This window comes from Aulonocara stuartgranti (assembly GCF_965226115.1).
Source record: "Aulonocara stuartgranti genome assembly, chromosome: 3".
NCBI lineage: Eukaryota > Metazoa > Chordata > Actinopteri > Cichliformes > Cichlidae > Aulonocara > Aulonocara stuartgranti.
In genome coordinates this window covers 52584146-52601519 of record NC_138941.1, presented here as the reverse complement: position 1 = coordinate 52601519, position 17374 = coordinate 52584146, and the positions used below count along the sequence as shown (strand labels likewise).

At 40.4% G+C, this 17374-nt stretch overlaps 1 protein-coding gene across 2 annotated transcripts; it reads right to left on the bottom strand.

The window, feature by feature from the left end:
- Positions 1 to 401: 401 nt before the first annotated feature.
- LOC309702728 (uncharacterized protein) lies at positions 402 to 4244 on the bottom strand. 2 transcript variants are annotated; one of them, XM_082527356.1, is made up of 4 exons: positions 4189 to 4244; positions 2352 to 2407; positions 1885 to 2244; positions 402 to 1713 (listed from the first exon to the last, which is right to left on the bottom strand). In XM_082527356.1, the coding sequence occupies exons 2-4, from the start codon at positions 2398 to 2400 to the stop codon at positions 1520 to 1522; spliced, it is 603 nt and encodes a 200-aa protein (XP_082383482.1). In that variant the 5' UTR covers positions 2401 to 2407; positions 4189 to 4244; the 3' UTR covers positions 402 to 1519. The 2 variants fall into 2 exon arrangements, with proteins under 2 accessions (XP_082383482.1, XP_082383483.1); XM_082527357.1 differs by having other exon boundaries at positions 402 to 1710.
- Between the last annotated feature and the right edge of the window lie 13130 nt (positions 4245 to 17374).

Genomic DNA, 17374 nt, shown 5'->3' with positions numbered 1-17374 from the left:
GCATTGGCTAATTTGTCAATTGTTTGTTACAAATGTTCGTATTTTAATTTTCAAAAATGTTTTTGCCCAAAACATATGTGCACTATATGTCAGTAAAAATACTATGCAAATATTGTTGTCCTTGACTGCTGAGTAAACACTGACAAAGCACTGATTGTATCTCTTGTACTTTATCAACGCAGTATCTAAAAACTTTGCACCGTAGTGGTTAAAATCTCATTCTAATAAGAGTTAAAAGTGCATTTGGTTATTAGGTTTATAGGATTATTGAATTATGGTTAAGGGTTGGTAGAATTTTTTTTTAAAACATTATCTGCCAATTAAATCTGCCACCCTTCTCCAAATCTGTGCCCCTACCTGGCCCCCCCAACAAAAATTTTCTAGACACGCCACTGGCTGAAATCCAGATATTCTACAGCTTAATTTTCAGTGTAAATCAATTCCATATACATTTATGTTAAACATGTTGATGCCCTTCACCAAACAGTGGCCTCTGATCAGCTAGAGGAAAAACTTAAAGGGAGAACCATTTCTTTATGTTAGACTGCAGCAAGTAGCAGCCCTTACGGCTTTCTGTGTTTTTTGTATTATATGGAGGAAACAATAAATGAAACACAAACAGTCTGACTTCTTTTTACAAAATAAGTCATTAAACCTTTACTTCAAGAGATTTTGGGACAGACATTTTTGTACATTGGACTGAGAGCTATAGGAGCTCTACCAGCTGTGTTTAACTCTAAATTTAACACAGATATAAGTGAACCTGTAGAGATGTCTGTTGTGTACATTTACATGATATGTACATAATATTAAGTATAATGTCCTTTGCTACACACAACTCCATGACAGTTTACAACACGTCAGATCGTCATCATTGTTAACATGATTAATCTGAATCCTTTCAACATTACAACAGTAAAAACATTAAACACTGAATTTATATCTGCACGTGCTGCGTGAGGTAGAGGTGTTTCCCTGCATGATTACCGTAAAGTGAACACAGTGCACATTTCATCATCTGTCTGATGAGTGACAATATGATGATGTGTCTTAAATAAACAAGCAAACAAAAAACAGAGGATAAAAAACTTCCATTTGATGTCCATTATTGTGTATCATGACACTTATTCTCAGACCAGCATGTGTCCTAATGCACTCTCTGTTATATAACAACTAAAATGCAGTTTTTATCAGCTTGAACCTACATGAGTACATCCATCAGGATGTTAAACAGATTTCATTGAATCATTGCAGTTTTTTAGCTTATACGAGTCTTAACTTTATGATGTTCAACTCTGGGAAAAGGGATGTCTCACCATTGACAGTTTAATATCACCTGTGCAAAATACAACTTTGAAGGTTTGTATACTGAAATACATCAGAGCTTGTATCTCATGGCCATGACATTTTAAATGTCATTTAAAAAAAAGATTGACTTGGAAATTTTTCGATTTCTGGCCCTACATGTAACACTTGCAAAGAGCACTTAAAGGAAAACATGTCAGACTGTTTCTACTGATCATCTGGAAACTGACTGACATGCATCACTGAGCTTTGAGTAAAAATTCTGTTTTCTATGCAGATAGTAAATGAAAGAAAAGCAGCAGAAAAGTAGCACAACTGCTGACAGTCCACAGTAGACACCTGTGAATTGTTGAATTTCTGTGTTTGATGTCTCCGGTTTTCTCTCACATTCAGGACAATCCGGCACTGCTGCAGAGAGACCAAACAAATTTGATTTATTTAAGGGTTTTTTTGTTTGTTTTTTTAAAGAACAAATATTAGAATTCATTTCACAACAAATTTGTAAAGGACAAAGAGAGCATTTCTATTTATGCAAAGTACTGCTAAACATGATACAAATGTTTTACTGCATAATCTCACCGGTGACGTTTAGTCGACATATTCCAACACTGAAGCCATAATCAGTGTTGACCTCACACAGGTACAGACCCGAGTCATCAGTCCTGAGTCTAAACAGTTGAAGTCTGATTCGTCCTTCTCTGAGGGCGTCTTTGTCACTCTGGACTCGTCCTGAAAACTTTTCATCCTGAGACTCTGACACCTCAACACCTTCATGAACATGATACAGGACTGAGAGTTTATCCTCAGTTATCAGGTTACAGAGGATGAAGATGTAGGTCCAGGATCTGTCAGGTTTGGTGGTGAACGTCCACTCCAGTGTGATGTTGTGGTTCTCCTCTGCCTGATAGGAGGTCTGTGTCACATTGACTACAAATGATCCTGTTGAGGAGACAGAGAGGGAAAGAGAGGAGCAGACACACTGAGAACTGGAACAAATCTGTTGTTGAGCTTTATTTGGAGTTCATAAAGTGAAGCTGTAAACGAACCAGAGACACATGAGGTGAGGATGATGAGCAGCAGGATCCTGCAGATCATCTTCTCCCTGTGAGAGGAGACAGAGGTGAAGAGTCATCAACACATGAGGTCAAAGGTCAGTCAGTACAGCTAGAAGAAAACAAATCTACAGTCTGACTTCATTCACTCATTACAACATCTGATCCTGTTCATGATCCTGATTTTTACACTGACTGACCAAAACTACATGAACGACAACCACTGCAATGGAAGCAACCAGAAGACAAACCTGCACTTTAATTTATTCTGAAAATATTTGACATTTTAAAGTTTTCAGGGCTGACAAAATGTTTTTCTGTCACATTAAGATACAAAAGGGGAATTGAACGCAAGTTAACATATAAATAGCTTTTCTATAAGTATTTACTACACCACAGTATACTATATTGATTACTAGCTTACAGCACAATAAGCCACCAACCATTGTTTTAAAAAAAAAAGCAGCAGTTAATGTAGAACAAATGTTTTTTGGATATTGGTTATTTTATAACTAGACTCTTTGTATTAATTAGTCAAACCTTACCAGTTAATCAGAATTTTGTTAACTTTTATTTGGCATGGATAGCTTGTGTCAAGCAGCCACATACTTTTCTTGTTAGGTGGATGAGGATATTATAAAGTTAACTGGCTCTGCCCTTTACCTTGCTATGTTTGTTTTTACTAATTACTTATGTTTTAGTTAAGCATAAGGTCGGACCTGTTAGATAAGACCATCTTATGACAACAGAGATGCATATTTTATATTTTAATGTGCTCTTCTTAGCAGGTTCACAATATCCACCTGAAATTTGAATAGAATAAGAATAATTTTCACACAGTGACGATATTTTATCTTTAAAGTTTACATTTGCAGCATGTTCAATCACTGTGAAACTGACGCTTTTTAGCAAACTTTTAGCCATTTCCAGAATTTGTACCCAGACAAACTTTCAGAATTTATTAAAAAGATTTTTCAAAATTAATTTTTGGTTGGTCAAATCTTCTAAATCACTGTAAGATCATTGGCTATGGCAGTGTTTGTAACATTTGACATATTTTGACACACACTGACTCCTGCAGCTTTCTGCAGTTTTTGTTCTGGGAGTTTGAAGTCTGCCTCTGTGTGTCTATATTAATTGTGCTGCTCTTTTAGTGGCTGCTGTTTATCCTGTTGGAACACCTCCAACAGTGAAAAAAAATTGAAATAATATATTTCTTGGCTAGCCTACAACGTGGTGAGGTTTGCCAAGCTGCAAAAATCCCACACCTCTCAATCCTCTTTTTTTTACTCTTCCCTAGTCCTTCCTACACTTGGAAATTGAATTTAAAGTTTTTAAAAGTCTGACTGCCTGATTGTGTATGTTTTTGTATTCAAATCAAAGTGATGATAAATTAACCTTTCATACCTCACTGCTTGAGAAAATGATTGTCTAACCATGTAAAACGTCAACCATGAAATAATCGCCAGAAATTTCTGGTTCAAGATTTTAATGAACCACAGTGGAAAAAACAAACAAACAAACAAACACATTAAAGAAAAAATAGAAATTTTCATTTTCATTTTTGGCTTTTAATTTGTATCATATTTGCTGCATCTGACATTTTTTTAATTGCTTAAAAATATATTGTGCAAATATTTAGATTTCTCAGAGGGGAAAAAAATACACAGATGATGTAGAAGTCTCAAAAACTCACAAAACACTGTCTGTTTCAAATATGACACACTGGCATTGCATGCATTCAGGTTCATGTTGTATGGATAATTGATACAAATAAACATAAAAACAGACCAGAAGGAGAAAAAAATACATTAAAATATATAATACATACAGCAGTGTTCTCCTCTTCTTTCATTTGCAAACTGTTTATTATCTTTAACAAGTCCTTCCAGTGTTGCAGTTTACTCTGACTCCTGCTTTTATATTGCCTCACAATAGGCGGAGTGATCTGCCTCCGGTTTGCTGATCAGCCAATCATCACCTCAGTACTTGTTCAAACTTGACTTCATTTCTCTTTAAACTTTCACTTTTGGCTACAGCTCACAGGTTATGTGGTCTTTGCCAAAAGAAGAAAGAAAAAAAAGTTCAGCAGGAAAAACCTGAATTAGCACTGGGCTGTAGGCCTGAATAAGATAACATGGGAAAAAAGCAGACTTTTCATCTGATCATCATTATAGTTTGAATTAAGACAGCTGTTGCATCAACATACGAGAAGTGATAAAATCTGACATTATGATCACAGAAATGTTATAATAAATTTCCCTGATTATACCTGCTTGCAGTTAACAAGGTGACCAGAATGAGGTTTAAAAGTCACTGATTTATAGCTAAGATGATCATGTGGTAGATGAGATCACTGCATCCCATCTATAATCTAAATCTTCTATATACATGCGCTGATACTTCAATGTCTAGTTTTACCACATTTAGTTTATTGACATAACATTTACTAAAAGAGAGAGCCATACCTTATAGTACAGCACTGTGCAAAAGTCTTGAGCCACTCCTCATTCTTTTACATTTCGCCACAAGAAATATTAAATGTGAAATAGGTACAGAAGTTTATTGAAACACAAATAATTTCTTTTAGGTGTTCAGGAATAGTTCTCCAGCCTCCAGTTTTCTTTTGGATGTTTGTGGGCTTTTGTTCTATTCTTTGTCAACCTGCTTGCCACAAGCACTATGTGTCCTTCATCGTGTTTCATATGATTTAGTCTAATAGTCTCTTCAGGTGAGGTCAGTAGTCATCTGTGAACTTTTCTTCGAACAGGCTGCAGCAAACTGGATGTTAATGAACCCAAATGTAGGGTTAGAGGTAAACACAAGGCTTTATTTTGACCGATGTCCGTCAGTGAAGACTACCAAAAGGCCAACAAACCACACACCCAGGAAATTAACAAATTAACAAATCTTCGGAAGTAATAACAAGGAACACACACAGTAGGGTCAACAGATGCTATGACAGAGTGAGGGAATGACAGGACTATTTTTACACATAACACAGATGCAGACAATCAAGAGAAAGAGACAAAAGGACAAAATTCTAACAGCTATTGTAACAACTATTGTTACAATTACTGCAGAACTACCTTATCACAAGAACTGAATACACAGACAACATAAAATATAGAGAACCTAGACAATAAATAAAAGTAATTATTATAGGCAGTTTTAAAGGAATTCAAGCCCAAACCCCTGGATAATGACAAATGCAGTTTTTTAAGAGGCAACTACACTCCGGACTATGTAAACAACTTTCAGCAACCAACAATTCATTTTAAACTAAATGACCTTGAATTTAACAACGAAAGAAAGTAGTTTTTAACTGATACAAAGTTATATGTTATTGCTTAAATTTTATAATTTAGACATTTAGCCTGCCTGTAAATAAAGTGGAATGTAGCCTTAACAGAATTCAATTTATTGTTTACTATCTGAACATTTTTATGGTCAAGAACCACATTTTAGTTTCATTATGGAAACTGAAACATGAAAATGGAGCTCAGATGTCACAGTTGTGTAGTTTTCGATTATTGACAGGTTCTCTTCAGTATCTCTAACATCTCTTTAACAACAGTCTCTGAGAGGCTTGGGTTGGGCCAGGATACTTGACTGACAGGTAAATATAATGATTATCTTAGCTTGGAGGAATCAGTATGATACAAACCTCTGAATAATCTCCATGGTTACATAAACAAACCAAAACACAAGTGCTCATCACATCACAAAAACACAGATACAATTATCTTGAAAATGCATTTCACTACAAACAACTTAACGGCTTTTAATCTCCATGGTTACATAAACAAACCAAAACACAAGTGCTCATGACATCACAAAAACACAGATACAATTATCTTGAAAATACATTTCATTACAAACAAAGTGATGACTTTTTGCTCAAAATGTGAAATTATTTATTTAACCCTCTGATGCATGAATTATGAAAGCCTTGGTCGAGATTTTTTTCTTAAGTGTTTTTATTCTTCTCAAGACATGAAAAAAAAGTTGAACTCCCTTGACAGTAGGCCTTTGAAAGGAATTATCTGCTCATCTACTGACTGAAATTCATTAGGGTCTGCTGCTGCCTTGAATGTCTCCTTAAGAGCACATAGAATTGGTCTTATTTTGAAGAGCCTGTTTGTGTTTGCTGGCTGGTAAGTCAAGTTATCTACAAAGTGCAGGTATCTCAGGATTTGCTCACATCTGTTTACAGACATGGCACTTGCAACTATTCCAAGACGAAGACCGTCCTCACTAGACCAGTACATTCGTGCCCTAGGATACCGAATGTACCCCATGATCAGGTTGATCCCTAAAAAACCTGCATCTCTTCTCCTGTTACTGACAAAGTTTCTTTCCCTTTTTGTAGAGCATACAAGTTGGTGTTATATGGTCATAGATCCACTGGAAACAGATGTCTGAAGAAATCTATGGGATCCATCCCCTCCACATTAAATTTCCACTCTCCTAGATAGGAGGCACGTCTCCATCAAAGTCATTGTTTTAGACTTTCCAAACATTTTTGCGGGCTTCAGTATGGTCAGGTGTCATGTGCTCATCACAGCTCCCTGATCATGCTGACCTTCCTCTTCATCCTGGGCCTCATCATTCTCACTTTCTGTACCCTGACTGTCTGTGTCTACATCATAAGTAGCTCCTATGTCTCTGTTCTTTTCTGGCAGCCACTCATCATCACTGGACTTATCACTGAACTCATCATCACTGCACTCATCAATGAAATCATCATCACTGGAGCTGGATGGAATTTCCTGGACTATTCTGTACGCTGCCTTATTCTTTGCTGCATTTGAAGTCTACAAAATATGATAAAATAATTATTATAGTAACTCAAACTATAGCTGATCTGCACAGAAATATATATTTTAAATGAGTAGCTTTTAAATGTAACAATTATATGCTTACTTATAACCAAACAGTCCCAAGAAACAGTGAAGCAACTTATGACTTATGTTAAAAAAATATAGTGGGTAATGCATGATGTCCACTTTATTGGACACATGGTTTATCGTAGTTTTCTACATATTAAACATAACAATTTCTTATTCCAAACAGATAATATCCTTCCCAGATGTTACTGCATATTGTCATATATTTTTTTACCTGTTGGTATCTTCTAGCATAGAAGGATTGACAGGATATGCAAGCAGTGGTCGGCAGGGGTGGCAGTTTGTCTGCCATCTTTGATTCAGAGGAAATTTACTTGCAGTTGCACTAACTGAACACTGAATTGACCTCAATGGAGTATGGCAGCAGAGAGCACTCTAAAGGCTAATATGCAGTTCCACCATAGAAACCAGTGCATTAAAGAGATATGTACGTTTTAGTAGCTGTCCACTCCAGTGACCAGTATGCATCAGCGCGTTAAAAAAATCATGATGTATGATCTTAATAGCAAAACCAAATGAAATCTATATAAATCTGTGGTTTAGTATATTAAGCTGAGTTTATTTGTTTAAGTGAGTGATTTAATGTGTTATGTTTAACTTTATTTAGGTTAATAAAAAAAAAAAAGCTTCCACTAACAAATCTGTGTTGTTGTTGTTTCTTTCCCATTGGACTAAAGGTCCCTCTGCTTTTCTCAGTCAGTCATTTATTTGAAGTAAAATGGCATTCATACCATGATGAGCTAATGTGGGGTGAGATGACTCATATTGGAAAACAAATTGTAGCACTGGTGCATTAACAAGCACATGTTACACACAGACATCACAAACAAGTTGAAGGCTTCTTTTTGACCATTTATGGACATCCTGGTAACGCGCCTGTGCACAGGGTGTGTCCATCTTAAACACAGGCAGCACAACACAATGGCATATTTCTCAGGGCATGTTTACTCCACAGATTCAAAGGTGTTAGATGTTTACATTTAACTCAAAAGGGACATGTTGAAGAAGGAAAGATTTTAGCTGCTCCTCAGAGTTTTAACCACAGTTCTAATCACAGTTAATCCTTTTCTAAAAGCAGAGTGAGTTTGCTTTTAAAAAAAACTAAATGCAATGTTTTAAATCCCAGCTACTATGTGTTTCACATGAGTGAGTGTGTTCCAATGTGTTTCAAAAATAACAAATTAACCGTGAAGCCGGTCATTTAAACATTATGAGATGTAAAACTTCAGGAACAGAGACACCACTTTGGTAATGGTCTGTTCATCTGATCATCATTTGATATTTAAATAATCTAACCATGTTTAACTACTGACTTGTTGTGTGTGCACATTCAAGTACAAGGTCCCTAAAAGATGCTGCATTCTTAAATTACTCAATCTAAACTCCAGCAGGTAAACAGACAGCAGCTGTTATTTGTGTCCCTTTGACTGAAAAAAAGAATCTATAGACTGAGAAGAATTGATAAAATAAAGCTTGTTCTGTTTTTATTCTACTGTGGAGGTAAACACAGACGACACGAGAGCTCTCGATAAACACTGCTCGTTTATTACTCATCACCACAGAACTGAACACTTTCCCTCCAAAACACAGCAACAACACTTCCTGAGAACTGGGTGTGAGTGGAGCCCTCCAGTGGTCCACCACACATGCCCCCCCCCCCGAACACCCAGTAGGGTCATCCCCCAGTCCAGAACCCTTGCTTTAATTAAACGTCCAGAACGGCTGAACCGGGGAGGTGGAGAGCTGGCGGAGGGGAAACGAGCCTGAGGGCCAGGCTGGCACGGGCGGTCAGGAAAAACTGAAGATAGCTCGGGCCCCGCCAGGTGGGGGGCGCTCCCAGAGGAAGAAGCAGGGTTGTCCAGTCCAGTGGAAGGCAGGCGGCCACGGCGGGGGGCCTGAGCCGGCACCACCTGGTCATCCAGAAGCACATGTGCTGGTTTAAGTCTGTCAATAGAAACAGCCTCCTGCTGACCCCCAAAATCCAAAAGGAAATGCTTCCGGCCCGGTTGAATAACCCAAAAGGGGCCGTCATACAGTGGACGCAGCGGAGGCCTATGAGCGTCATGCCTGACAAAAACAAACTGCGAAGAGTCCAACGACCTCGGAACAAAGGTGTCAGGCACACAATGGTGCACTGGGCCAGGAAGAGAAAACGAGTCTCTTGGGGGACGGAGAGACAGCACAGAGGGAGCGAAGCACGGGGGTGGGCTCTCAGGCAAGAATTCCCCGGGGACCCGGAGGGGCTGACCAAGGACAAGTTCAGCCGGGGAAACCCCAAGGTCTTCTTTAACCGCGCAGCGCAACCCCAGTAAAACCCATGGAAGGCGGTCAACCCAGTTGCCATCTGTGAGAGAAGCACGGAACGTGGCCTTAAGCGACCGGTGGAAACGTTCGCACATCTCGTTGGCCTGCGGGTGGTACGCAGTGGTGCGGTGGACCTTGACCCCCAGGCCGTCAGCCATGGCAGACCAAAGCTCGGAAACGAACTGGGGGCCCCTGTCTGAGGTAATGTCGGCGGGGGGACCGAAACGCGAAACCCACGTTGACAAAAATGCCCTGGCCACTGCTGCTGCTGTAGTGGACGCCAGAGGCACTGCCTCAGGCCAGCGGGTAGCCAGGAGAATACGATCCGCGTCCTCAGCCAGGGAGCGATAATCCTTCGTGCCCAGAAGCGGAGAGTTGGCGAGGCCGGCTCTCACGGCCGCCGGCAGCTGTCGAAGGAAGATGTGGGCGAAGAGTAATCCCCCGTCGTCCGGTCCGAGAAAGGATAGCATGTGCTCCATCAGTTCGAGAGCCGTACCGCCACCCAGGCCTGAGAGGGAGAGGAGCTTCTCGGCTCGCTCTGCGTTCGTGAGGGCATAGCGCCGAAGAAGCAGCTCCTTAAGGGCGGCGTACTTCCCTCGGGTGGGTGGGTCCCGGAGGAGAGTCAACACACGATGGGTGGCTAGTGGGTCGAGAGAAGCCACTGTAACTACAGGGGTCCAACAAAGAATGGCCACGCATCATACTAATGTCTTCGGAAATTTATTTCTCTCTCTCTCTCTCTCACTCTTATTGTCTTCAGACACCGTGAAAACTGAAGAAACACAAAGTTTACAACATAAATGTTTTGAGCTTATCAGTCTCTCATATCAGTGTCCATAAACAGTCTTGTGCAAGCAGAACAGAAAAAATGCACAATAATGGTGTGGAATACACGAGGCACAGGTACACGCACACGCAGGTTGTTATTGCCAAGTTCCACATTTATTCACACGTTTCACAGGTTTATGCTTTTCACATAGACTGACAGCTCGTTCCCAGCTGACGTGTGTCGTTCTCTTCCTCTCGCCACCGCTCTCCCTCTCACTATAAAACAGGGGAGGGAAAAACCATCGTCAGTCCATAATCACCGTCAGCTGTTCTTACCAGCATCTCCCGTACCGCCCCGTTGAGCCCACTGCACCACTCCTCCCCTGCAGCCGCGCCCGGGGCCCCGCCTCCGCCACAAATGGATATCACAAAAATGTCCTCTCATTACCAGTGTAGAACACGTATGCAACATTATACAAACAATATACATGAAACCATACCGTGTGCGCCTCTTGGACCACATGCAGAATAACATTAATGCTGAGGCTGTAGATGCATCGGTAGCCATGTATCCATGCTAGCTCCACAATGCCATGGTTGTGCTCTCAACCAAACTCTGGTCATGTGACAATTACAAACTTTACCTCATACAAACTTTACCTCATACAAACTTTACAGAACTTTACATATTTAACAAACCCATATTTTGTAATCACATATTTTAGACATGTTTTTTAATTAATGTTACACTTTTATCATCTTATCTTGTAAATAAATGAACTAAATTAAGCATGAATCTATCACAGAAACATGAAATAACCAACTTTATTTTAACTGTCTCAGGGACAGTTACACTCCCACCAAATTACTATGATTTATGAAATCTGTAAATAATTTGAATAAATCTAGGAATTTACAGAACCAAACAGTACTTAATTGTGATAAACTTGCAAGTCAATCCTAATACTTTAACCATCCCATACACAGTTTTAAAGAAGTTCCACTGGAACATTCTAGTTACTTTCTATTAGGACCACTAATTTATGTATAGGGCGTTCAAGAGTGGATGGTTTATTGAGCCTTTCACCCTCTTTCGATAGTTTTCTATTTCCTAGTTGTATTCTGGCTCTTTTGGCTAGTTGCTGAATCCTAGCAACTACATTTACTGCTGTATGCCATTTTGAGAACCTTTTGAGTCTCTCCAAGAAGTTCCTGTCCTCTACTACCTTTGTTTGTAGTATTTGTGTCGTTTTGACCTCTGGATCACCTACCAGAAGGTCTGGAGTTGAGTCTGGTGTGACAAACTCTCTTTCCCACAGGAAATGAGGTCCAATGAGCCAATTTGAATTGATCAGTTCCGCTACTGTGAGGCCTCTGGAAGCGTGATCCGCTGGATTTTGATTGGTGTCAACATAGTGCCACTGTGCAGGATCAGTTGCTTCTCTGATTCTTTGCACTCTATTAGCAACAAAAACGTGAAATCTGCGAGCTTCGTTGTTAATGTAGCCCAAAACCACCTGTGAATCAGTCCAGAAATACTCTTGGTCAATTTTGAGCTCCAGTTCCTCTTTTAGCATTCTGCTGACTGCTGAGGACACCACTGCTGCTGTTAATTCCAGCCTTGGTATGGTTACAACTCTTGTGGGTGCAACTCTCGCTTTGCCCATGACTAAGGAGCAATGCACTTGGTCTTCACTCATCACCCGAACATATAAGCACTGACCATACCCACGATTGCTCGCATCTGAAAAGTGGTGGAGTTCTATTCTCTGGACTTTCCCAAGGCTTTCAGGTACAAAGCATCTTGGGATTTGGAGTCTCTGCAGGTTCTTCAGATCAGTGACCCAACTCTCCCATTGTGGCTTCAATTCACCAGGCAGTGGCTCATCCCATCCAATGCTCTTTAGACACATTTCCTGTAGAATTTTCTTTCCTATTAGAAGGAAAGGAGCCAAGAAGCCTAATGGGTCAAACACAGAGGCTATAATGGACAGAATTCCCCGTCGTGTTACTGGTTTCTCCTCCAGGGCAACTTTAAAGGAGAAGGTGTCACTGCTTACACTCCACCTTACTCCCAACACAGTCTGAACTGGGAGTTCATGATGACTGATGTCCACATCCTGGGCTCCACTAGCTCGTTCACTATGTGGAATTGACTCCAGGACTTCTCTGTTGTTGGATATGAACTTGTGGAGCCTTAGTCTTGCCTTTGCACACACCTTCCGCACATCTCTCACTAGTTCAATGGCTGCATTCACAGTTTTTACACTGATTAGCCCATCATCAACATAGAAACTACTTCTGATGAAGTTGGCTGCTGTGGGATGTTCCCTTTCATTTTGGCTCGCAAGATACTTCATTGCATAATTTGCGCAGCCTGGTGAGGATGCGGCCCCGAAAAGATGGACTTTCATGCGATATTCTTTTGGCTCTGTGTTTGTTTCACCATTTTCCCACCACAGGAATCGCAAGTAATTTCTGTCCTCTCTGTTTACATGAAATCTGTGAAACATCTTCTCTACATCACAGATGATTGCAATTGGGTGTTGGCGAAATCGGCAGAGTACTCCAGTCAAACTGTTAATGAGATCAGGTCCAGTCAAGAGGTGATCATTCAGAGCTGTGCCACTGTACTTTGCAGAGCAGTCAAACACAACCCTGATTTTTTCCAGTTTTCTCGGGTGATAGATGCCTTGATGTGGAATATACCACATATTTCCTTCTCTGGGATCATCTTCAGCTCTTTCAGCATCACCGTCCTTGAAGACATTGTCCATGAACCTTACATAATCGTCCTTAAATTTGGGATTTTTCTCAAACTTCCCTTTCAGGTGCTTAAGTCGCACCAGAGCCAGACGCTTATTTTCTGGCAGCTGAGGGCGTGCCTTAACCCTTTACAGCCGATCGGAGCGGGCACGCTCTGTTTTGCGTAACTATTTTTAAATCCCGGTAGCTCTGCAACCACGTAAGCTAGCGCAATCATTTTTTTTGCATATGAAACTGGAGGAGTTGTACTTACATCTTATGCCATCAGCTTGTCCTAGGTCACAGTTTCCTTCCACATATAGCTTTGCAAAAACTGCATAAAAATCACTTGCAGCAACAAAAACATGATATTCCAGAAACACGCTTCGCCGATCCGATCAGCTGTTTGTAACACTTCCTACGTCCATCAGCGCGAACTATCACATGACCGCATGACCTGCCCGAAACCGGAAGTGACGTCATTTTGCGGAAATGTAGTTTTTTACGATCGGGGCCTTATGAGCCTATACTTGTGTTTTTAAAAGTTATGTTTGAGTTTATGACTTTCTGTGTCGTTTCTGGGATGCTTAGGACTCATATTGCACTGCTGGAAATAGTTTATTTTGATGCATATGCTGTTATTTTGCAAATTTGCACTATAATATTTATTTTCGTTTTTCCTGCAGTATATAAAAATTGGTGTATTTCAAAAATAAAACTATGAAGACACTTAAAATAAATTTCCTGTGGTGGGAAACTAGTTTGTGCAACTTTTTTGTATTTACAGTTTTGAGGGATAAGCCTCTTAAATTTCTCTAACTAGAAATATATGTTAAAAAAACAAAAACGATTTTCAATTTTTTTGTAGTTTATTGCACTTTTTTGCAATTTATGTAATTACTATGCACCTAATGCAGACATATTATTAAAGTTTGGGCTATAATGGTTGTATTGATGTATAGCAACTTGAAATGCTCCCAAAAATGGCTCCACAGCATGTAAAAATATAATATAAGCTCTGGCGGACTTGGTTCTATGGTAGGTCTTAAAGGGTTAAAGGGAAGTGGCATCTCTAGGTGCCCATCAGCATTCTGGTGTATTTTCTCATTTAGCAGTTGCATGAACTGTATGTCATCTTGTGATATGCTCTTTTCTCCAGGAGCTGTGTCTTTGAAGTCTGACTCAAGCACTCTGATGATGGTGGCTGGTGTCAAGGGTGGAAGTTCCTTAACAGATAAGCGATGGCACAGGCCTGTCACTTCTGCTGATGTTGCCATTTTTTGTGAACTGCCAACAATGCTCCAGCCCAGGTCTGTCTTGATTGCATATGGCTCTTCGTCACCTCCCACGATTACTTGCCGTGGTGCCAGTGCTCTAGGACAGTCGTAGCCTATTAACAGCCCGACCTTGCAATCCATTAACTCAGGCATCTCCTGTGCTATTCTGATTAGATGTTCCCATCTTTTGGCAGTTTCAGAGGTGGGAATGTGTGAACGTTCAAGTGGGATGAAGTCTCTGGTATAGGCAAGTGGCAAGTTGATAAAGCTTTTGGAGGAAAACCCTCTAACTCTGAGCCCACTAACTCTTTCGCTCTGAACAATGGAATCTCTTCCCATCATAGTGGTTAGCTTTAACTTCACTGGCTCTAAACTCATCCCCATCTCCTCACATACCCCTTGATCTACAAAAGTGTTGCTACTCTGTGTATCTAATAGAGCATACACTAAGGTCTCTCTCTCTGGAGTGGTGGTTGAAGAAACCCACACAGGCACGATCATGGATGTGCTCCCACCATCTCCTCTGTCCATGCAACAAGAAAGTGCAGATATGTTTTCTTCTGCCTGCATTCTATGTGATGATGTGTTCACTGGAGTCTTTGGACGGTCTTCGTGAAGAGCTGTTGGATGATGTTTTTTACAAACCCCACAAGTCGCCTTGCGCTTACAGTCTTTTGAATTGTGTCCTCTTCTGAGACAACCAAAGCACAGGTTATTGTCAGGTATGAACTTTCTTTTGTTCTCCACGGACATTTTAGCAAAGGTCTGGCATTTGTGAATAGAATGGCTTTCTCCACAGCAAATACATGTGACTGAGTTTGATGGCAAAGCATTTGCTTTTCTTTCTATATCAGGCTCATTTGAATTGTTCTCCACTCCGCTGTATCGTGTGGTTGTTCTCTCTGATGCTTTCACATTTGTGATGTATGCATTAGCCTTTGGACGCTTTATGTCTCTAGCTGACCTTTCTTCAGTGTGTTTCAAGGCATGAAATGATGTTACAGGATTGCATGCAACTTCCGCTTCTTGTGCAACAAAATCAGCAAATTGTTTGAAGCTTGGATATTCTTCTTTTTGCCGTAACTGCACTGTGACGCGACGATTCCAGCGAGAAGTCACCCAGTCAGGAAGTTTTTGGAGCAATTTTTGATTCTCTTCACAGTCATTTAACACCTGCAGTTCTTTGATGTATGGCATAGCATTGCTGCAGGCTGTCAGAAAATCACTGAATTGTCTCAGTTTAAGCGACTCTCTTGAACCAATCTTTGGCCAGTTGTTCAGTTTTTCCCTAAATGCACGCTGAATTATAAAGGGGTGGCCATACCGAGCATTCAGAGCTTCCCAAGCTTGGTCATATGCTTCATCATCCTTTCTGTAAAAGCTTCCCTCCAATACAGACCGTGCTTCTCCACTGATGTATTTGCGTAGGTAGAACAACCTGTCAGCTGGATTTGTGCATCGCCGCTCTATCAAAGCTTTGAAACTAGTGCTCCACTCTAAGAACTTAAGTGGGTCCCCTGAGAAGACTGGGGGCTCAGGTGCAGGAAGTCTGGTGAGGACCATTGTGTCATGCAAGGCTTGCATTAACAATGACCCATTGTTATTATTGTTTGGTTGTTTATTGTTATTATTCTTGTAGGTTTGCTCTGGTATGATTTCTTCAGGAGCTAATGGAGGACAACTGACTACCGCACTGTGTGCGCTTTTGTCTTCTCCACAGGCTTCACTTGAATCTGCTTGAGAATAAGCCTTTAGCTTTGCAGTTATTACCTGAAGATCTCGCTGATTTTCTAGTCTTTTAAGCTCTTGCCTTTGTGTAGCAATAGCCTCCTCCATCTCTATCTCAGCCTGTTTCGCGGCAAGCTGTGCAGCGCACTCTGCCTTTTTTACATTGATGCTTTGCTGCTCCGATAAACAGCTTGAGCGGCAGCTACGTACAGAAGGTCGGGAGATTGTAGTCCCAAATATTGACTGAGCATATTCTCTGTCTAGCACCATGTGAAGTCTCGCATTTTCTGCCTTAGCATCAAACTCTTCTTGCCCCACTTCACTCATACGTACTCTAAGTATTCTCATCAAGTCCGCTGTTACTGCTGTGCAGGAATCAATTTTTCTTCTAGTCTCAGTAGAAGGGGCTGACTGCGATCTCATATCTTCATATGTATTTTTCACTTGTGACTCTAGCCCTTCGACAGTATCCATCATGTCAGCTGAGTGCTGACATGATGGGTGATGAGTGCTCTGGTCAGAGCACTCATCTTTAAGTTTGGAACGTGTAGCTTTAACTCGTTCTTTCCAGCTTTCATATAGTTTGATAAATTTACTCTCCTTCTGAGAGAACTCTTGTTGCTTAAGTTCTAGCATTTTGGGCGTTAACTCTCGCTCCCTTGAGGATTTCCTGGGCTCTAGTCTTGAAGTATTAGAGGCAGGCTTCTTCAACATTATCTGTTGGATTTCTATTTTAGCATGAATAGCACCTATGAGTAACTCCAATTTCTCCCTTTCAACATCACCAGTCTGTAATTTCAATTGTTCATTCAATCTACTTAGCTCTTCCTTAAGGGAATCAATTTGTTCTCTGCATTCTTCAATATATGATTTTTCTGTGTTTACTGACATTGTACATGTTTCAGCAGACCTGCTGCATAAACAAGTTGTTGCTATATGTATATGCGATCCTGGCAAATATACAATTCTCAGTACAATCTGATTCTTGCAACAATTTGCTTAACTACACCCCTTGTTATTCTTCTTTTAAGTTGAACTCTTAAACATTATTAGAACACTTTAAACAACACCACTTGTAAAATAAAAGGGAACAGTTTGGCTATAATGACAGGTTGGTTACCTTTAACTCAGTACCTTTCTCATACAAAATAAATTATTATTTTAATAGACCTCTCCAAACTCCAAACCTCTCCATGAAGTTATGGATATATCACAGCCCAACCTGGCGCTGACTGAAGAGCCGTTATCTTTTCCTTGAAGACCGCCAGGGATTTTACAGTTCTTG